General features: G+C 44.1%; 1 protein-coding gene across 3 annotated transcripts in view; it reads right to left on the bottom strand.

The window, feature by feature from the left end:
- atrn (attractin) overlaps positions 1-22,524 on the bottom strand; it is a 236,715-nt gene that overhangs the window by 183,188 nt on the left and 31,003 nt on the right. For all 3 annotated transcript variants that reach the window (XM_031787623.1, XM_031787624.1, XM_031787625.1), the window contains exons 4-6: positions 12,430-12,558; positions 10,147-10,349; positions 2,323-2,491 (exon numbers count right to left, since the gene is read on the bottom strand). In XM_031787623.1, coding sequence (XP_031643483.1) covers positions 2,323-2,491; positions 10,147-10,349; positions 12,430-12,558 — 501 coding nt within the window. The remainder of the gene's footprint in view (positions 1-2,322; positions 2,492-10,146; positions 10,350-12,429; positions 12,559-22,524) is intronic.

The following is a 22,524-nucleotide window of genomic DNA, read 5'->3' as shown; positions in this document are numbered from 1 at the left end:
TGTGTGTTCAGAGATGCCGTTCTGCACACCGCTGTTGTACTGCACCGTTATTTGTCTGTTTGTGGCCTGTTAGCTTGTCATTCTGCTTCTCATCAACAAGCTGTTTTCATCCATAGGACTTCCCGTTGCCTGGATGTGTTTTGTTCGTTACATTTCTCTGGGAAATCCTAGACACTGTGGTGCGTGAAAAGCCCAGGAGGGCGACTGTTTCTGAGATACTGGATCCGATGTCCATGACACTGACGATCATACCACTGAGCGTCGCTTAGGTCACTCCTTCCGCCCATTCTAATGTTCAATCCAACAGTAACTGAATGCCTCGATGCCTGTCTGCTGGCTTTATATAGCAAGCCATGGACACGCGACTCACTGTCTGTAGGAGCGATCCATTTTCGTAAACGGGGTGGTGTACCTAATAAACTGTAGTGTACAGTGCAACTTGTCACTCTAATCTTAAAGGGATAATGTGAGATTTTGGCAGTTAACCCTGAGACCCAAGCAGAGATCCAAATGAAAATAATACATTGTAATAAGCCTAATAATAATAAATAATGTTTGAATTTCAAGTTTGAGGAACAATTTTCTGGAAACCATCGGGTTTCAACAGGTTTCATCCAGTTGATTTTCAAACATTTGATCAGACAATTTTTTATTTTTTATTTATTTATTTATAATAACGACAATTACAACAATACTGAATGAACACTTATTTTAACTTAATATAATACATCAATAAAATCAATGTAACCTCAAGTAAATAATGAAACATGTTCAATTTGGTTTAAATAATGCAAAAACAAAGTGTTGGAGAAGAAAGTAAAAGTGCAATATGTGCCATGTAAGAAAGATAACGTTTCAGTTCCTTGCTCAGAACATGAGAACATATGAAAGCTGGTGGTTCCTTTTAACATGAGACTTCAATATTCCCAGGTAAGAAGTTTTAGGTTGTAGTTAATATAGTATTTATAGGACTATTTCTCTCTATAACATTTGTATTTCATATACCTTTGACTACTGGATGTTCTTATAGGCACTTTAGTATTGCCAGTGTAACAGTATAGCTTCCGTCCCCCTCCTCGCTCCTCCCTGGCCTCGAACCAGCAACACATCGACAACAGCCACCCTCGAAGCAGCGTTACCCATCGCTCCACAATAGCCGCGGCCCTTGCAGCGCAAGGGGAATAACTACTCCAAATCTAAAAGCGAGTGACGTATGAAACAGTATTAGGGCACACCCAGCTAACTAGCTAGCCATTTCACATTGGTTACACCATTAGGCTGAAAGGCTTGAAGTCATAAACAGCGCTGTGCTTGCGAAGAGCTGCTGGCAAAACGCACAAAAGTGCTGTTTGAATGAATGATTACGGGCCTGCTGGTGCCTACCATCGCTCAGTCAGACTGCTCTATCAAATCAGACTTAATTATAACATAATAACACACAGAAATACGAGCCTTTGGTCATTAATATGGTCGAATCCGGAAACTATCATTTCGAAAACCAAACGTTTATTATTTCAGTGAAATATGGAACCGTTCGGTATTTTATATAACGGGTGGCATCCCTAAGTCTAAATATTCAGTGTGGCCACCAGCTGCATTAAGTAATGAGGTGCATCTCCACCTCATGGACTGCACCAGATTTGCCACTTGCTCTGAGATGTTACTCCACTCTTCCACCAAGGCACCTGCAAGTTCCCCGACATTTCTGGGGGGACTGGCCCTAGCCCTCACCCTCTGATCCAACAGGTCCCAGACGTGCTCAATGCGATTGAGATCCGGGCTTTTCGCTGGCCATGACAGGACACTGACATTCCTGTCTTGCAGGAAATCACGCACAGAACGAGCAGTATGGCTGGTGGCATTGTCATGCTGGAGGGTCATGTACAGGATGAAATTTAGACAGCATTGCATTTTGGCAACGTTGGGTCTCGCAGGGGTTAAGCTCTTTTTCTACTTCCCCCAACTTGCAGGTAGTTTTGCGAGCCATTGCTAACTAGCATTAGTGCAATGATTAGAAGTCTATGAGAACAGCATGCAAGCTAATCCCATAGACTTCCAGTCACTGTGCTAATGCTAGTTAGCAATTGCGTTACCGCTAGTTAACAACTTCCTTCAAAATGGGATCCATGAATTCATCTGACTTTGGGCATTAAATGGGCTTCAATGCCCAAATCTTGAACTACTAACGATTCATTTAAAAGCGCATTTCAACAGAAAACAATCCTTCAAGCCAGAAAGGAACAATTGTCCTGGTAGACGGCTGGTCTTTAATATACACACAGTAGTTAGCTAATATGTGATGTAATGATGTCCAATACTTACGCTTTGACCATCTGGTAGTCTGAGGAGTTGAAAACATAACCCCCGATGACCCACATGACCCCCTGATCCACTACGGCCTTGTGGGAAGCCCTGGCCAGCCCCGGCTCAGGGTATTCTTCCCGCTGCCAGAATGAAGAGTTGGCCGGGACGGACACAGAGCAGTCTGGACCTGTTGGGGAGAGAAGATTCGACTCCCTTATTGGTCTTCACTTCACAGGAAAATACAAGTTATTTCTGTCCACTTTTATTATGTTCTTTGATCTCTGTCGGTCTTTTATTGCAGTTATTTTGCAGACACCATCTATTGCCAGGAGAATCATCTAAGGTAAGCCTAAAAACTCAGTGAATTTAACTTTATATGCGAGTGGTTTCAGGAAGCTAGGCCTATGTCACACACAGGAGAGACATTTGTTTTATCAAAATGGGGGGGGGTGTGATTATAGGATTTATTTCACATGACACATCAATTTAGACAAGAGTGTCTGGGTAATGTAGTGTGTCTGGGTAATGTAGTGTGTCTGGGTAATGTATTGGTTCTGGGTAATGTAGTGTGTCTGGGTAATGTAGTGTGTCTGGGTAATGTAGTGTGTCTGGGTAATGTAGTGGTTCTGGGTAATGTAGTGAATCTGGGTAATGTAGTGGTTCTGGGTAATATAGTGTGTCTGGGTAATGTAGTGTGTCTGGGTAATGTAGTGAATCTGGGTAATGTAGTGGTTCTGGGTAATATAGTGTGTCTGGGTAATGTAGTGTGTCTGGGTAATGTAGTGTGTCTGGGTAATGTAGTGTGTCTGGGTAATGTATTGGTTCTGGGTAATGTAGTGTGTCTGGGTAATGTAGTGTGTCTGGGTAATGTAGTGGTTCTGGGTAATGTAGTGGTTCTGGGTAATGTAGTGGTTCTGGGTAATGTAGTGGTTCTGGGTAATGTAGTGGGTATGGGTAATGTAGTGGTTCTGGGTAATGTAGTGCGTCTGGGTAATGTAGTGTGTCTGGGTAATGTAGTGGTTCTGGGTAATGTAGTGGTTCTGGGTAATGTAGTGTGTCTGGGTAATGTAGTGGTTGTGGGTAATGTAGTGGTTATGGGTAATGTAGTGGTTCTGGGTAATGTAGTGGTTCTGGGTAATGTAGTGTGTCTGGGTAATGTAGTGTGTCTGGGTAATGTAGTGTGTCTGGGTAATGTAGTGGTTATGAGTAATGTAGTGGTTCTGGGCAATGTAGTGTGTCTGGGTAATGTAGTGGTTCTGGGTAATGTAGTGAATCTGGGTAATGTAGTGGTTCTGGGTAATGTAGTGTGTCTGGGTAATGTAGTGTGTCTGGGTAATGTAGTGTGTCTGGGTAATGTAGTGTGTCTGGGTAATGTAGTGGTTCTGGGTAATGTAGTGGTTCTGGATAAAGTAGTGTTTCTGGGTAAAGTAGTGTGTCTGGGTAATGTATTGGTTCTGGGTAATGCAGTGGTTCTGGGTAATGTAGTGGTTCTGCGTAATGTAGTGGTTCTGGGTAAGCATCATCTAATAATTATAAATGATGTGTATCTGGACACGTTTTGTTGTTGATATTGCTGCTAGGCAACTAACCAGTTCACAGTACCATTTACTCCTTCTGTATCCTGTGCATCTGACAAGATAAACATAGCTTTTACAGTGTGTGTGTTTACCAGAGGCCGTAATGTGAACAACAACATGAGCTGCACTAAAGTCAGATAAAGGCCAAGGACGAGATAAAGGGTATTTTTACCTGGAGTTTTAGGCTACTACTTTCACCACTTTTACTGTGTATGATACACCATTCCCTAGCTCTGAGTCTCTACATAATTTAAATGTTGCTACATGGGCCTGAAATTGAGCTAGTGAGTCACATATTGACAATGAAACACCTGACTGACTTTAGGTTAGTCCATGTGGAGTCTTACAGCCTCAATACGCCTACAGATGGTTATAACATCTCTCCAGTCTTCTGTTGTCTGGTTACGGCACCGTGACAGAGTCAGAAACAGGTTATAACATCTCTCCAGTCTTCTGTTGTCTAGTTACAGCACCGTGATTTTACAAGTGAGTCTAGAAAATTAAAAAGGTAGGAGCCGTGGAAGCCTGGTAGCCAGGTAGGTTAATGACACAAATTACATGGCTGAAGCTGAGGAATGCAACGGAACACTCCGGAAGACGTTTGAGGAACGGTTAATGACCGGAAAAGGAGAGGAACCAAAACAACAGGGGTATAATATAGGAGAATGTGAATAAGACTGGTGACATCATCGGAGAATGTCTTTAGAACAGAAAAGGTAGCAAGCATGAAAAGATTATATTAGGAAGGAAACACTGGTATTATTATAGACTACATTCCTTAGTATTATATATACAGCTGGTATTATAGACTACATTCCTTAGTGTTATAGATACAGCTGGTACTATAGACTACATTCCTTCGTATTATAGACTACATTCCTTAGTGTTATAGATACAGCTGGTACTATAGACTACATTCCTTAGTATTATATATACAGCTGGTATTATAGACTACATTCCTTAGTGTTATAGATACAGCTGGTATTATAGACTACATTCCTTAGTGTTATAGATACAGCTGGTATTATAGACTACATTCCTTAGTGTTATAGATACAGCTGGTATTATAGACTACATTCCTTAGTGTTATAGATACAGCTGGTATTATAGACTACATTCCTTAGTGTTATAGATACAGCTGGTACTATAGACTACATTCCTTAGTGTTATAGATACAGCTGGTACTATAGACTACATTCCTTAGTGTTATAGATACAGCTGGTACTATAGACTACATTCCTTAGTATTATATATACAGCTGGTATTATAGACTACATTCCTTAGTGTTATAGATACAGCTGGTACTATAGACTACATTCCTTAGTGTTATAGATACAGCTGGTATTATAGACTACATTCATTAGTATTATAGACTACATTCATTAGTATTATAGACTACATTCATTAGTATTATAAATACAGCTGGTATTATAGACTACATTCATTAGTATTATAGACTACATTCATTAGTGTTATAGATACAGCTGGTATTATTACTATAGACTACATTCCTTAGTCTTAGAGACTACATTACTTCGTATTATAGACTACATTCCTTAGTGTTATAGATACAGCTGGTATTATAGACTACATTCCTTAGTGTTATAGATACAGCTGGTATTATTACTATAGACTACATTCCTTAGTGTTATAGATACAGCTGATATTATTACTATAGACTACATTCCTTAGTGTTATAGATACAGCTGGTATTATAGACTACATTCATTAGTGTTATAGATACAGCTGGTATTATTACTATAGACTACATTCCTTAGTATTAGAGACTACATTACTTCGTATTATAGACTACATTCCTTAGTGTTATAGATACAGCTGATATTATTACTATAGACTACATTACTTAGTGTTATAGATACAGCTGGTATTATAGACTACATTCATTAGTGTTATAGATACAGCTGGTATTATTACTATAGACTACATTCCTTAGTATTAGAGACTACATTACTTCGTATTATAGACTACATTCCTTAGTGTTATAGATACAGCTGGTATTATAGACTACATTCATTAGTGTTATAGATACAGCTGGTATTATTACTATAGACTACATTCCTTAGTATTAGAGACTACATTACTTCGTATTATAGACTACATTCCTTAGTGTTATAGATACAGCTGGTATTATAGACTACATTCCTTAGTGTTATAGATACAGCTGGTATTATAGACTACATTCCTTAGTGTTATAGATACAGCTGGTATTATAGACTACATTCCTTAGTGTTATAGATACAGCTGGTATTATAGACTACATTCCTTAGTGTTATAGATACAGCTGGTACTATAGACTACATTCCTTAGTGTTATAGATACAGCTGGTACTATAGACTACATTCCTTAGTATTATATATACAGCTGGTATTATAGACTACATTCCTTAGTGTTATAGATACAGCTGGTACTATAGACTACATTCCTTAGTGTTATAGATACAGCTGGTATTATAGACTACATTCATTAGTATTATAGACTACATTCATTAGTATTATAGACTACATTCATTAGTATTATAAATACAGCTGGTATTATAGACTACATTCATTAGTGTTATAGATACAGCTGGTATTATTACTATAGACTACATTCCTTAGTATTAGAGACTACATTACTTCGTATTATAGACTACATTCCTTAGTGTTATAGATACAGCTGATATTATTACTATAGACTACATTCCTTAGTGTTATAGATACAGCTGATATTATTACTATAGACTACATTCCTTAGTGTTATAGATACAGCTGATATTATTACTATAGACTACATTCCTTAGTGTTATAGATACAGCTGATATTATTACTATAGACTACATTCCTTAGTGTTATAGATACAGCTGGTACTATAGACTACATTCCTTAGTGTTATAGATACAGCTGGTATTATAGACTACATTCATTAGTGTTATAGATACAGCTGGTATTATTACTATAGACTACATTCCTTAGTATTAGAGACTACATTACTTCATATTATAGACTACATTCCTTAGTGTTATAGATACAGCTGGTATTATAGACTACATTCATTAGTGTTATAGATACAGCTGGTATTATTACTATAGACTACATTCCTTAGTATTAGAGACTACATTACTTCGTATTATAGACTACATTCCTTAGTGTTATAGATACAGCTGGTATTATAGACTACATTCCTTAGTGTTATAGATACAGCTGGTATTATAGACTACATTCCTTAGTGTTATAGATACAGCTGGTATTATAGACTACATTCCTTAGTGTTATAGATACAGCTGGTATTATAGACTACATTCCTTAGTGTTATAGATACAGCTGGTATTATAGACTACATTCCTTACTGTTATAGATACAGCTGGTATTATTACTATAGACTACATTCCTTACTGTTATAGATACAGCTGGTATTATTATTATAGACTACATTCCTTAGTGTTATAGATACAGCTGGTATTATAGACTACATTCCTTAGTGTTATAGACTACATTCCTTAGTGTTATAGATACAGCTGGTATTATAGACTACATTCATTAGTGTTATAGATACAGCTGGTATTATAGACTACATTCATTAGTGTTATAGATACAGCTGGTATTATTACTATAGACTACATTCCTTAGTATTATAGATACAGCTGGTATTATAGACTACATTCATTAGTGTTATAGATACAGCTGGTATTATAGACTACATTCATTAGTGTTATAGATACAGCTGGTATTATTACTATAGACCACGTTCATTAGTGTTATAGATACAGCTGGTATTATTACTATAGACTACATTCCTTAGTATTATAGACTACATTCCTTAGTGTTATAGATACAGCTGGTATTATAGACTACATTCCTTAGTGTTATAGATACAGCTGGTATTATAGACTACATTCCTTAGTGTTATAGATGCATGTCATCTCTCTGTTCACACTCAGTCAATAAAAGACAGGAGGGACACACCTCTGGGATGAATCAGCATGTATCCCAAATGGCACCATACTCCCTATATTTGTGACCAAGGCCCATAGGGAGTCATTTGTGACCAAGGCCCATAGGGAGTCATTTGTGACCAAGGCCCATAGGGAGTCATTTGTGACCAAGGCCCATAGGGAGTCATTTGTGACCAAGGCCCATAGGGAGTCATTTGTGACCAAGGCCCATAGGGAGTCATTTGTGACCAAGGCCCATAGGGAGTCATTTGTGACCAAGGCCCATAGGGAGTCATTTGTGACCAAGGCCCATAGGGAGTCATTTGTGACCAAGGCCCATAGGGAGTCATTTGTGACCAAGGCCCATAGGGAGTCATTTGTGACCAAGGCCCATAGGGAGTCATTTGTGACCAAGGCCCATAGGGAGTCATTTGTGACCAAGGCCCATAGGGAGTCATTTGTGACCAAGGCCCATAGGGAGTCATTTGTGACCAAGGCCCATAGGGAGTCATTTGTGACCAAGGCCAATAGGGAGTCATTTGTGACCAAGGCCCATAGGGAGTCATTTGTGACCAAGGCCCATAGGGAGTCATTTGTGACCAAGGCCCATAGGGAGTCATTTGTGACCAAGGCCCTTAGGGAGTCATTTGTGACCAAGGCCCATAGGGAGTCATTTGTGACCAAGGCCCTTAGGGAGTCATTTGTGACCAAGGCCCATAGGGAGTCATTTGTGACCAAGGCCCTTAGGGAGTCATTTGTGACCAAGGCCCATAGGGAGTCATTTGTGACCAAGGCCAATAGGGAGTCATTTGTGACCAAGGCCCATAGGGAGTCAATTGTGACCAAGGCCCATAGGGAGTCATTTGTGACGCCCTCACCCTTTCCTTTCAGTGAGGGACAATACCAGCTAGTTAATAAGTAATGTATTCGCCCAGGGATATGAACAGCAGGTATTTGTTTTGGCCTAATGTTGGAATTAAACTGTTGACAGTACAGTGGTCATATTAATACATCATTGACTGAAAGGTCATAGCCAATGTGCTTCCATGATCGTGGCTTTTTATTTATTTAATATTTAATATTTAACAAGTTGAGAACAAGTTCTCATTTACAATTGCGACCTGGCCAAGATAAAGCAAAGCAGTTCGACACAAACAACGACACAGAGTTACACATGGAGTAAAAACAAACATACAGTCAATAATACAGTAGAAACAAGTCTATATATGATGTGAGCAAATGAGGTGAGATAAGGGAGGTAAAGGCAAAAAAAGGCCATGGTGGCAAAGTAAATACAATATAGCAAGTAAAACACTGGAATGGTAGTTTTGCAGTGGAAGAATGTGCAAAGTAGAGATAGAAATACTGGGGTGCAAAGGAGCAAAATAAATAAATACAGTAGGGGAAGAGGTAGTTGTTTGGGCTAAATTATAGGTGGGCTATGTACAGGTGCAGTAATCTGTGAGCTGCTCTGACAGCTGGTGCTTAAAGCTAGTGAGGGAGATAAGTGTTTCCAGTTTCAGAGATTTTTGTAGTTCGTTCCAGTCATTGGCAGCAGAGAACTGAAAGGAGAGGCGGCCAAAGAAATAATTGGTTTTGGGGGTGACTAGAGAGATATACCTGCTGGAGCGTGTGCTACAGGTGGGTGCTGCTATGGTGAGCAGCGAGCTGAGATAAGGGGGGACTTTACCTAGCAGGGTCTTGTAGATGACATGGAGCCAGTGGGTTTGGCGACGAGTATGAAGCGAGGGCCAGCCAACGAGAGCATACAGGTCGCAATGGTGGGTAGTATATGGGGCTTTGGTGATAAAACGGATGGCACTGTGATAGACTGCATCCAATTTGTTGAGTAGGGTATTGGAGGCTATTTTGTAAATGTCATCACCGAAGTCGAGGATTGGTAGGATGGTCAGTTTTACAAGGGTATGTTTGGCAGCATGAGTGAAGGATGCTTTGTTGCGAAATAGCAAGCCAATTCTAGATTTAACTTTGAATACCCTTTATAAGGTATTCAACCCTTTATAAGGTATTCAACCCTTTATAAGGTATTCAACCCTTTATAAGGTATTCAACCCTTTATAAGGTATTCAACCCTTTATAAGGTATTCAACCCTTTATAAGGTATTCAACCCTTTATAAGGTATTCAACCCTATATAAGGTATTCAACCCTATTTAAGGTATTCAACCCTTTATAAGGTATTCAACCCTTTATAAGGTATTCAACAACAATATGGAAGTCAAAAGAATAGTCTAATAGTGTGTAGGAAAAATAGGGCAATTTGTCACACACACACGCATGTGTATCAGTAGTTGAAGATAGAGACTGTGCCCACCTTGCCACCCAGGCTGGCATCGACATGTCTTTGTGTCCTGAAGGCATCGTCCCCTGTCAGGCCAACCACAGTCTGACAGGCAGTAAGGGAGATCACAGGCCTCGCCCTTCCAGTTGGATTCACAGTCACAATATACAGCACCTGTTGAGTTCCCAACGAGACACTCCCCTCGGCCAGAACAGTTGTTAGGACACGTGTTCACACTGAGGGACGGGAGGAAGAGAGAGGTGACAGGGGGGAGGGGAGGAAGAGAGAGGTGACAGGGGGGAGGGGAGGAAGAGAGAGGTGACAGGGGGGAGGGGGGAAAGAGGAGAGAGACAGAGAGAGACAGAGAGAGAGACAGAGAGAGAGACAGAGAGAGAGACAGAGAGAGAGACAGAGAGAGAGACAGAGAGAGAGACAGACAGAGAGACAGACAGACAGAGAGAGAAACAGACAAGGGGGTAGGATAGAGAATGATGGATGGATGAGATTAGAAGGTACTTTAATATACTCATTGACTGATTCAAGTTTAATTCTGTATGCTAATGAAGAGACAAAAAGGGGTTTATAATATAAAACTCTACAAACATCAAATACTGCACAATGTAGAAGAATTACAGCAATACATGAGGGATTGAAAGCTGGGATAAACTAGAGCAAACTCCTGAGAACATAATATTTTGGAGAGAGACAGTCGACAAAGAGGTTGTGTTTCATGTTGTTCAGACAGCAGCAGTCGTACAGTTTGATGTTTGGGCTCTGGGCTCTTTGAGACATCACAGAGAGAGTTATAGACTGGGGCCCGAGGCACTTTCTTTTATCCGTTTCTCAGCACAACTTGAATCGTATCATCATGGCGACAGGGCCAGTACTCAACAGAACTCTGGGTAGTTTGTGTCGTGCCCTTCAAAGTTGTTGGGGGTCAAGGCTAACAAGCCTGGTTAACTTGCCTGGTTAACTAGCCTGGTTAACTAGCCTGGTTAACTAACTTTGTTCTCTCTTCCTGCTACTCCTTTGTATATTCAGCAATCCAGTTGACAAAACAAAGTTTTCCTCTTTTGGTAAAGAGCTACAGTAGCTACTGGCTGGCCCTGTTACTAAGAAGAGGACCTGCGAGGCCAGGTTCCCCTGTTACTAAGAAGAGGCCCTGCTAGGCCAGGTTCCCCTGTTACTAAGAAGAGGACCTGCGAGGCCAGGTTCCCCTGTTACTAAGAAGAGGACCTGCGAGGCCAGGTTCCCCTGTTACTAAGAAGAGGACCTGCGAGGCCAGGTTCCCCTGTTACTAAGAAGAGGACCTGCGAGGCCAGGTTCCCCTGTTACTAAGAAGAGGACCTGCGAGGCCAGGTTCCCCTGTTACTAAGAAGAGGACCTGCGAGGCCAGGTTCCCCTGTTACTAAGAAGAGGACCTGCGAGGCCAGGTTCCCCTGTTACTAAGAAGAGGACCTGCGAGGCCAGGTTCCCCTGTTACTAAGAAGAGGACCTGCGAGACCAGGTTCCCCTGTTACTAAGAAGAGGACCTGCGAGGCCAGGTTCCCCTGTTACTAAGAAGAGGACCTGCGAGGCCAGGTTCCCCTGTTACTAAGAAGAGGACCTGCGAGGCCAGGTTCCCCTGTTACTAAGAAGAGGACCTGCGAGGCCAGGTTCCCCTGTTACTAAGAAGAGGACCTGCGAGGCCAGGTTCCCCTGTTACTAAGAAGAGGACCTGCGAGGCCAGGTTCCCCTGTTACTAAGAAGAGGACCTGCGAGGCCAGGTTCCCCTGTTACTAAGAAGAGGACCTGCGAGGCCAGGTTCCCCTGTTACTAAGAAGAGGACCTGCGAGAACAGGTTCCCCTGTTATTAAGAAGAGGCCCTGCTAGGCCAGGTTCCCATGTTACTAAGAAGAGGACCTGCGAGGCCAGGTTCCCCTGTTACTAAGAAGAGAGAGACAGAGAGAGTGAATGAGATGTTAAACACGGTTAGGTTATAAGGTCAGGGGTTAGAGGTCAGGGGTAAAGGGTTACCTGTATGAAACGTTGAACACAGGTTATAGGGTCAGGGATTAAGGGTTAGAGGTTAAGGGTCAGAGGACAGGTGTTAAGGGTTAGAGGTTAAGGGTAGAGGTTAAGGGTCAGAGGTCAGGGGTTAAGAATTAGAGGTCAGGGGTTAGAGGTTAAGGGTCAGAGGACAGGGGTTAAGGGTCAGAGGTCAGGGGTTAAGAGTTAGAGGTCAGGGGTTACGGGTTAGAGGTTAAGGGTCAGAGGACAGGGGTTAAGGGTTAGAGGTGAAGGGTCAGAGGTTAAGGTTCAGAGGTCAGGGGTTACCTATATGAGATGTTGAAGCCGGTCAGGTTATAGGCAGCGTCGCTGAAGAAGTGGAGGAGGGCGTAACCGGACTGTGACACCACTTCCGGAACCGTCTCGTTGCCATAGCGCTCAGGAACTATCAACCCACTGCAACAAGAATGGACACCCATCAAAACCCGACATCATGAATCTCCTGTAGCAACATTATGCAGGTTAATAAAAGGTTGAATTAAAAACAAGTTGACAAAACAGTTCACAGTATATGCAACGCATGAAGACGGCACCGAGGAGCGGATGTCTATGATCATGACCCCTACAGGCCTCTAATAGTCCATTCTTAGGTATCAACTCCTGGTTTACCCCAGATGAACAGGTCATTACTGAGTACTCTCCCTCCCCTGTACATCTCTCACATGCCAGTGCAATATTGCATACAGAGCTTTTTTATTTATTGTTTTATTCCACCTTTATTTAACCAGGTAGGCTAGTTGAGAACACCTTTATTTAACCAGGTAGGCTAGTTGAGAACACCTTTATTTAACCAGGTAGGCTAGTTGAGAACACCTTTATTTAACCAGGTAGGCTAGTTGAGAACACCTTTATTTAACCAGGTAGGCTAGTTGAGAACACCTTTATTTAACCAGGTAGGCTAGTTGAGAACACCTTTATTTAACCAGGTAGGCTAGTTGAGAACACCTTTATTTAACCAGGTAGGCTAGTGGAGAACACCTTTATTTAACCAGGTAGGCTAGTGGAGAACACCTTTATTTAACCAGGTAGGCTAGTGGAGAACACCTTTATTTAACCAGGTAGGCTAGTTGAGAACACCTTTATTTAACCAGGTAGGCTAGTTGAGAACACCTTTATTTAACCAGGTAGGCCAGTTGAGAACACCTTTATTTAACCAGGTAGGCCAGTTGAGAACACCTTTATTTAACCAGGTAGGCTAGTTGAGAACACCTTTATTTAACCAGGTAGGCTAGTTGAGAACACCTTTATTTAACCAGGTAGGCTAGTTGAGAACACCTTTATTTAACCAGGTAGGCTAGTGGAGAACACCTTTATTTAACCAGGTAGGCTAGTTGAGAACACCTTTATTTAACCAGGTAGACTAGTTGAGAACACCTTTATTTAACCAGGTAGGCTAGTTGAGAACACCTTTATTTAACCAGGTAGACTAGTTGAGAACACCTTTATTTAACCAGGTAGGCTAGTTGAGAACACCTTTATTTAACCAGGTAGACTAGTTGAGAACACCTTTATTTAACCAGGTAGGCTAGTTGAGAACACCTTTATTTAACCAGGTAGACTAGTTGAGAACACCTTTATTTAACCAGGTAGGCTAGTTGAGAACACCTTTATTTAACCAGGTAGGCTAGTTGAGAACACCTTTATTTAACCAGGTAGGCTAGTGGAGAACACCTTTATTTAACCAGGTAGGCTAGTTGAGAACACCTTTATTTAACCAGGTAGGCCAGTTGAGAACACCTTTATTTAACCAGGTAGGCTAGTTGAGAACACCTTTATTTAACCAGGTAGGCTAGTGGAGAACACCTTTATTTAACCAGGTAGGCTAGTTGAGAACACCTTTATTTAACCAGGTAGGCCAGTTGAGAACACCTTTATTTAACCAGGTAGGCTAGTTGAGAACACCTTTATTTAACCAGGTAGGCCAGTTGAGAACACCTTTATTTAACCAGGTAGGCTAGTTGAGAACACCTTTATTTAACCAGGTAGGCTAGTTGAGAACATCTTTATTTAACCAGGTAGGCCAGTTGAGAACACCTTTATTTAACCAGGTAGGCTAGTTGAGAACACCTTTATTTAACCAGGTAGACTAGTTGAGAACACCTTTATTTAACCAGGTAGGCTAGTTGAGAACACCTTTATTTAACCAGGTAGGCTAGTTGAGAACACCTTTATTTAACCAGGTAGGCTAGTTGAGAACACCTTTATTTAACCAGGTAGGCTAGTTGAGAACACCTTTATTTAACCAGGTAGGCTAGTTGAGAACACCTTTATTTAACCAGGTAGGCTAGTTGAGAACACCTTTATTTAACCAGGTAGGCTAGTTGAGAACACCTTTATTTAACCAGGTAGGCCAGTTGAGAACACCTTTATTTAACCAGGTAGGCCAGTTGAGAACACCTTTATTTAACCAGGTAGGCCAGTTGAGAACACCTTTATTTAACCAGGTAGGCTAGTTGAGAACACCTTTATTTAACCAGGTAGGCTAGTTGAGAACACCTTTATTTAACCAGGTAGGCTAGTTGAGAACAAGTTCTCATTTGCAACTGCGACCTGGCCAAGATAAAGCATAGCAGTGTGAGCATACAACAAAGAGTTACACATGGAGTAAACAATTAACAAGTCAATAACACAGTAGAAAACGAAGGGGGGGTCTATATACAATGTGTGCAAAAGGCATGAGGAGGTAGGCAAATAATTACAATTTTGCAGATTAACACTGGAGTGATAAATGATCAGATGGTCATGTACAGGTAGAGATATTGGTGTGCAGAAGAGCAGAAAAGTAAATAAATAAAAACAGTATGGGGATGAGGTAGGTAAATTGGGTGGGCTATTTACCAATAGACTATGTACAGCTGCAGCGATCAGCTGATGTTTGAAGTTGGTGAGGGAGATAAAAGTCTCCAACTTCAGCGATTTTTGCAATTCGTTCCAGTCACAGGCAGCAGAGTACTGGAACGAAAGGCGGCCAAATGAGGTGTTGGCTTTAGGGATGATCAGTGAGATACACCTGCTGGAGCGCGTGCTACGGATGGGTGTTGCCATCGTGACCAGTGAGCTGAGATAAGGCGGAGCTTTACCTAGCATGGACTTGTAGATGACCTGGAGCCAGTGGGTCTGGCGACGAATATGTAGCGAGGGCCAGCCGACTAGAGCATACAAGTCGCAGTGGTGGGTGGTATAAGGTGCTTTAGTGACAAAACGGATGGCACTGTGATAGACTGCATCCAGTTTGCTGAGTAGAGTGTTGGAAGCCATTTTGTAGATGACATCGCCGAAGTCGAGGATCGGTAGGATAGTCAGTTTTACTAGGGTAAGCTTGGCGGCGTGAGTGAAGGAGGCTTTGTTGCGGAATAGAAAGCCGACTCTTGATTTGATTTTCGATTGGAGATGTTTGATATGAGTCTGGAAGGAGAGTTTGCAGTCTAGCCAGACACCTAGGTACTTATAGACGTCCACATATTCTAGGTCGGAACCATCCAGGGTGGTGATGCTAGTCGGGCATGCGGGTGCAGGCAGCGACCGGTTGAAAAGCATGCATTTGGTTTTACTAGCGTTTAAGAGCAGTTGGAGGCCACGGAAGGAGTGTTGTATGGCATTGAAGCTTGTTTGGAGGTTAGATAGCACAGTGTCCAAAGAAGGGCCGAAAGTATATAGAATGGTGTCGTCTGCGTAGAGGTGGATCAGGGAATCGCCCGCAGCAAGAGCAACATCATTGATATACACAGAGAAAAGAGTCGGCCCGAGAATTGAACCCTGTGGCACCCCCATAGAGACTGCCAGAGGACCGGACAGCATGCCCTCCGATTTGACACACTGAACTCTGTCTGCAAAGTAATTGGTGAACCAGGCAAGGCAGTCATCCGAAAAACCGAGGCTACTGAGTCTGCCGATAAGAATATGGTGATTGACAGAGTCGAAAGCCTTGGCAAGGTCGATGAAGACGGCTGCACAGTACTGTCTTTTATCGATGGCGGTTATGATATCGTTTAGTACCTTGAGTGTGGCTGAGGTGCACCCATGACCGGCTCGGAAAACGGATTGCACAGCGGAGAAGGTACGGTGGGATTCGAGATGGTCAGTGACCTGTTTGTTGACTTGGCTTTCGAAGACCTTAGATAGGCAGGGCAGGATGGATATAGGTCTGTAACAGTTTGGGTCCAGGGTGTCTCCCCCTTTGAAGAGGGGGATGACTGCGGCAGCTTTCCAATCCTTGGGGATCTCAGACGAGATGAAAGAGAGGTTGAATAGGCTGGTAATAGGGGTTGCGACAATGGTGGCAGATAGTTTCAGAAATAGAGGGTCCAGATTGTCAAGCCCAGCTGATTTGTACGGGTCCAGGTTTTGCAGCTCTTTCAGAACATCTGCTATCTGGATTTGGGTAAAGGAGAACCTGGAGAGGCTTGGGCGAGGAGCTGCGGGGGGGGCGGAGCTGTTGGCCGAGGTTGAAGTAGCCAGGCGGAAGGCATGGCCAGCCTTTGAGAAATGCTTATTGAAGTTTTCGATAATCATGGATTTATCAGTGGTGACCGTGTTACCTAGCCTCAGTGCAGTGGGCAGCTGGGAGGAGGTGCTCTTGTTCTCCATGGACTTCACAGTGTCCCAGAACTTTTTGGAGTTGGAGCTACAGGATGCAAACTTCTGCCTGAAGAAGCTGGCCTTAGCTTTCCTGACTGACTGCGTGTATTGGTTCCGGACTTCCCTGAACAGTTGCATATCACGGGGACTATTCGATGCTATTGCAGTCCGCCACAGGATGTTTTTGTGCTGGTCGAGGGCAGTCAGGTCTGGGGTGAACCAAGGGCTGTATCTGTTCTTAGTTCTGCATTTTTTGAACGGGGCATGCTTATCTAAAATGGTGAGGAAGTTACTTTTAAAGAATGACCAGGCATCCTCCACTGACGGGATGAGGTCAATGTCCTTCCAGGATACCCGGGCCAGGTCGATTAGAAAGGCCTGCTCACAGAAGTGTTTTAGGGAGCGTTTGACAGTGATGAGGGGTGGTCGTTTGACTGCGGCTCCGTAGCGGATACAGGCAATGAGGCAGTGATCGCTGAGATCCTGGTTGAAGACAGCGGAGGTGTATTTGGAGGGCCAGTTGGTCAGGATGACGTCTATGAGGGTGCCCTTGTTTACAGAGTTAGGGTTGTACCTGGTGGGTTCCTTGATGATTTGTGTGAGATTGAGGGCATCTAGCTTAGATTGTAGGACTGGCGGGGTGTTAAGCATATCCCAGTTTAGGTCACCTAACAGAACAAACTCTGAAGCTAGATGGGGGGCGATCAAGTTCAGGTCTGCTGAAACTTTTGAGGCCGACTTGGATATAAATGGACACCCTCCTCTACCCTGGTGCGTTGTCTGAGCAGACACATACCTACTGCTGTTTTCATTCTTCCACTTCACATTGTGAACTGAGACACTACATGAACCTCCCGGCTTTCCACCATCCTGTACTGAGATACTACATGAACCTCCCGGCTTTCCACCATCCTGGACTGAGACACTACATGAACCTCCCGGCTTTCCACCATCCTGGACTGAGACACTACATGAACCTCTCGGCTTTCCACCATCCTGGACTGAGACACTACATGAACCTCCCGGCTTTCCACCATCCTGGACTGAGACACTACATGGGGCCCAGTATTTAATCGCATTGAGTCACCACTCTCTCCTTGCTGTTGTTATGCCTTGGTCCTAGTGCTGGCTGGGTTCTAGTCTGTGGTTGTGTTTATTGTCGGTCCTAGTGCTGGCTGGGTTCTAGTCTGTGGTTGTGTTTATTGTGGGTCCTAGTGCTGGCTGGGTTCTAGTCTGTGGTTGTGTTTATTGTGGGTCCTAGTGCAGCTGGGTTCTAGTCTGTGGTAGTGTTTATTGTCGGTCCTAGTGCTGGCTGGGTTCTAGTCTGTGGTTGTGTTTATTGTGGGTCCTAGTGCTGGCTGGGTTCTAGTCTGTGGTTGTGTTTATTGTGGGTCCTAGTGCAGGCTGGGTTCTAGTCTGTGGTTGTGTTTATTGTGGGTTCTAGTCTGTGGTAGTGTTTATTGTGGGTCCTAGTGCCGGCTGGGTTCTAGTCTGTGGTTGTGTTTATTGTGGGTCCTAGTGCCGGCTGGGTTCTAGTCTGTGGTTGTGTTTATTGTGGGTCCTAGTGCTGGCTGGGTTCTAGACTGTGGATGTGTTTATTGTGGGTCCTAGTGTCGGCTGGGTTCTAGTCTGTGGTTGTGTTTATTGTGGGTCCTAGTGCCGGCTGGGTTCTAGTCTGTGGTTGTGTTTATTGTGGGTCCTAGTGCAGGCTGGGTTCTAGTCTGTGGTAGTGTTTATTGTGGGTCCTAGTGCATGCTGGGTTCTAGTCTGTGGTTGTGTTTATTGTGTGTTCTAGTCTGTGGTAGTGTTTATTGTGGGTCCTAGTGCCGGCTGGGTTCTAGTCTGTGGTTGTGTTTATTGTGGGTCCTAGTGCCGGCTGGGTTCTAGTCTGTGGTTGTGTTTATTGTGGGTCCTAGTGCTGGCTGGGTTCTAGACTGTGGATGTGTTTATTGTGGGTCCTAGTGTCGGCTGGGTTCTAGTCTGTGGTTGTGTTTATTGTGGGTCCTAGTGCCGGCTGGGTTCTAGTCTGTGGTTGTGTTTATTGTGGGTCCTAGTGCCGGCTGGGTTCTAGTCTGTGGTTGTGTTTATTGTGGGTCCTAGTGCCGGCTGGGTTCTAGTCTGTGGTTGTGTTTATTGTGGGTCCTAGTGTTGGCTGGGTTCTAGACTGTGGATGTGTTTATTGTGGGTCCTAGTGCCGGCTGGGTTCTAGTCTGTGGTTGTGTTTATTGTGGGTCCTAGTGCCAGCTGGGTTCTAGTCTGTGGTTGTGTTTATTGTCGGTCCTAGTGCTGGCTGGGTTCTAGACTGTGGATGTGTTTACTGTGGGTCCTAGTGCTGGCTGGGTTCTAGTCTGTGGTTGTGTTTATTGTGGGTTCTAGTGCAGGCTGGGTTCTAGTCTGTGGTTGTGTTTATTGTGGGTCCTCGTGCCGGCTGGGTTCTAGTCTGTGGTTGTCTTTATTGTGGGTTCTAGTGCAGGCTGGGTTCTAGTCTGTGGTTGTCTTTATTGTGGGTTCTAGTGCAGGCTGGGTTCTAGTCTGTGGTTGTCTTTATTGTGGGTTCTAGTGCAGGCTGGGTTCTAGTCTGTGGATGTGTTTATTGTGGGTTCTAGTGCCGGCTGGGTTCTAGTCTGTGGTTGTGTTTATTGTGGGTTCTAGTGCTGGCTGGGTTCTAGTCTGTGGATGTGTTTATTGTGGGTTCTAGTGCAGGCTGGGTTCTAGTCTGTGGTTGTGTTTATTGTGGGTCCTCGTGCCGGCTGGGTTCTAGTCTGTGGTTGTCTTTATTGTGGGTTCTAGTGCAGGCTGGGTTCTAGTCTGTGGTTGTCTTTATTGTGGGTTCTAGTGCTGGCTGGGTTCTAGTCTGTGGTTGTCTTTATTGTGGGTTCTAGTGCAGGCTGGGTTCTAGTCTGTGGTTGGGTTCTGGCTTGCTGCCTAAAACAGTGGTAATCCTACACACTGTGTGATTCAATCTAACTGACTATCAGCCTGTGTGGATGGATGAACTTTTAGCTGATTCCTACCTGTTTTATGTGTGGCTTATAAATGACTTTTTCCAAAATGGCGTCTAACACTTAGCACCATATGGGGAAACAGACTTTTACAGATTGGCGGCTTCCACCTCCACGTAGGAGCTGCACCTACAGTACATTCACAAAGTATTCAGGCAAAGCTAATATATTGTAAAGAAACAGTAACACCTTATATACATCACTATTCAGACCCTTCGCTACGAGACATGACATTTAGCTCAGGTGCATCCTGTTTCCATTGATCATCCTTGAGATGTTTCTACAACTTGATTGGAGTCCACCTGTGGTAAATTAAATTGATTGAACATGATTTGGAAAGGCACACACCTTTCCTACCAACGGGACATTTAAAAACTGTACGACGACAAGGATAATATACAGATGACGCAGATGCTAAGCCACAGGACTGTTTTGTGAGCACAGACAGATTTGGGATAAGCATGCCCCTGTGAAGAAATGTAGAATCAGCGGAAGGGATACTGATGTCTCTGAACGGAGAGACCAGGCACTCTGACAGACAGGCTTGATACTGATGTCTCTGGAGAGAGACCTGGCACTCTGACAGACAGGCTTGATACTGATGTCTCTGGATGGACAGAGACCAGACAGGCTTGATACTGATGTCTCTGTACGGACAGCCTAGTGCAGGCTGGGTTCTAGTCTGTGGTTGTGTAGAGAGACCAGACAGATACAGACGTCTCTGGATGTAGAGAGACCATTCAGATACTGATGTCTCTGGATGGAGAGAGACCAGACAGATACAGACGTCTCTGGATGGAGAGAGACCAGACAGATACAGACGTCTCTGGATGGAGAGAGACCAGACAGATACAGACGTCTCTGGATGGAGAGAGACCAGACAGATACTGATGTCTCTCCTCTCACTGTTTGAGAAGGTTTGAATCCTAAGCAACCAACAACACATTGTTTGAAGAACAATCTAACATAGTTAGTGTAGTAGATACTGTATACGACATACTGTAATAGATACTGTATACTACATACTGTATACTACATACTGTAGTAGATACTGTATACAGTAGTAGATACTGTATACTACATACTGTAGTAGATACTGTATACTACATACTGTAATAGATACTGTATACTACATACTGTAGTAGATACTGTATACTGTAGTAGATACTGTATACTACATACTGTAGTAGATACTGTATACTACATAATGTAGTAGATACTGTATACTACATACTGTAGTAGATACTGTATACTACATACTGTAGTAGATACTGTATACTACATACTGTAGTAGATACTGTATACTACATACTGTAGTAGAGCAAATGGTGGAGCATGGGAGGAGGAGGTATTGTGGTGCTGTAAACCCTTGGTGGAACATGGGAGGAGGAGGCATTGTGGTGCTGTACACCCTTGGTGGAGCATGGGAGGAGGAGGCATTGTGGTGCTGTAAAACCTTGGTGGAACATGGGAGGAGGAGGCATTGTGGTGCTGTAAAACCTTGGTGGAGCATGGGAGGAGGAGGCATTGTGGTGCTGTAAAACCTTGGTGGAACATGGGAGGAGGAGGCATTGTGGTGCTGTAAAACCTTGGTGGAGCATGGGAGTACGAGGCATTGTGGTGCTGTAAAACCTTGGTGGAACATGGGAGGAGGAGGCATTGTGGTGCTGTAAACCCTTGGTGGAACATGGGAGGAGGAGGCATTGTGGTGCTCACCACCACCACCATACAGCTCACCACCACCACCATACAGCTCACCACCACCACCACACAGCTAACCACCACAGCTCACCACCACCACCACCATACAGCTCACCACCACCACCACCACAAAGCTCACCACCACCACCATACAGCTCACCACCACCACCATACAGCTCACCACCACCACCATACAGCTCACCACCACCACCACCACACAGCTCACCACCACCACCACCATACAGCTCACCACCACCACACAGCTCACCACCACAACCACCATACAGCTCACCACCACCACACAGCTCACCACCACAACCACCATACAGCTCACCACCACCATACAGCTCACCACCACCACACAGCTCACCACCACCACCATACAGCTCACCACCATACAGCTCACCACCACCACCACCATACAGCTCACCACCACCACCACCATACAGCTCACCACCACCATACAGCTCACCACCACCACACAGCTCACCACCACCACCATACAGCTCACCACCATACAGCTCACCACCACCACCACCATACAGCTCACCACCACCACCACCATACAGCTCACCACCACCACCATACAGCTCACCACCACCACCACCATACAGCTCACCACTACCACCACCATACAGCTCACCACCACCACACAGCTCACCACCACCACCACCATACAGCTCACCACCACCACACAGCTCACCACCACCACCACAGCTCACCACCACCATACAGCTCACAACCACCACCACCATACAGCTCACCACCACCACCACCATACAGCTCACCACCACCACCACACAGCTCACCACTACCACCACCATACAGCTCACCACCACCACACAGCTCACCACCACCACCACCATACAGCTCACCACCACCACACAGCTCACCACCACCACCACAGCTCACCACCACCATACAGCTCACCACCACCACCACCATACAGCTCACCACTACCACCACCACACAGCTCACCACCACCACCACCATACAGCTCACCACCACCACCACCATACAGCTCACCACCACCATACAGCTCACCACCACCACCACCACCACCACCACCATACAGCTCACC

Source organism: Oncorhynchus kisutch, linkage group LG14 (assembly GCF_002021735.2).
Source record: "Oncorhynchus kisutch isolate 150728-3 linkage group LG14, Okis_V2, whole genome shotgun sequence".
In the NCBI taxonomy this organism is placed as follows: Eukaryota; Metazoa; Chordata; class Actinopteri; order Salmoniformes; family Salmonidae; genus Oncorhynchus; species Oncorhynchus kisutch.
The sequence above is the reverse complement of the archived record's forward strand: the minus strand, read 5'-3'. Positions and strand labels throughout refer to the sequence as shown.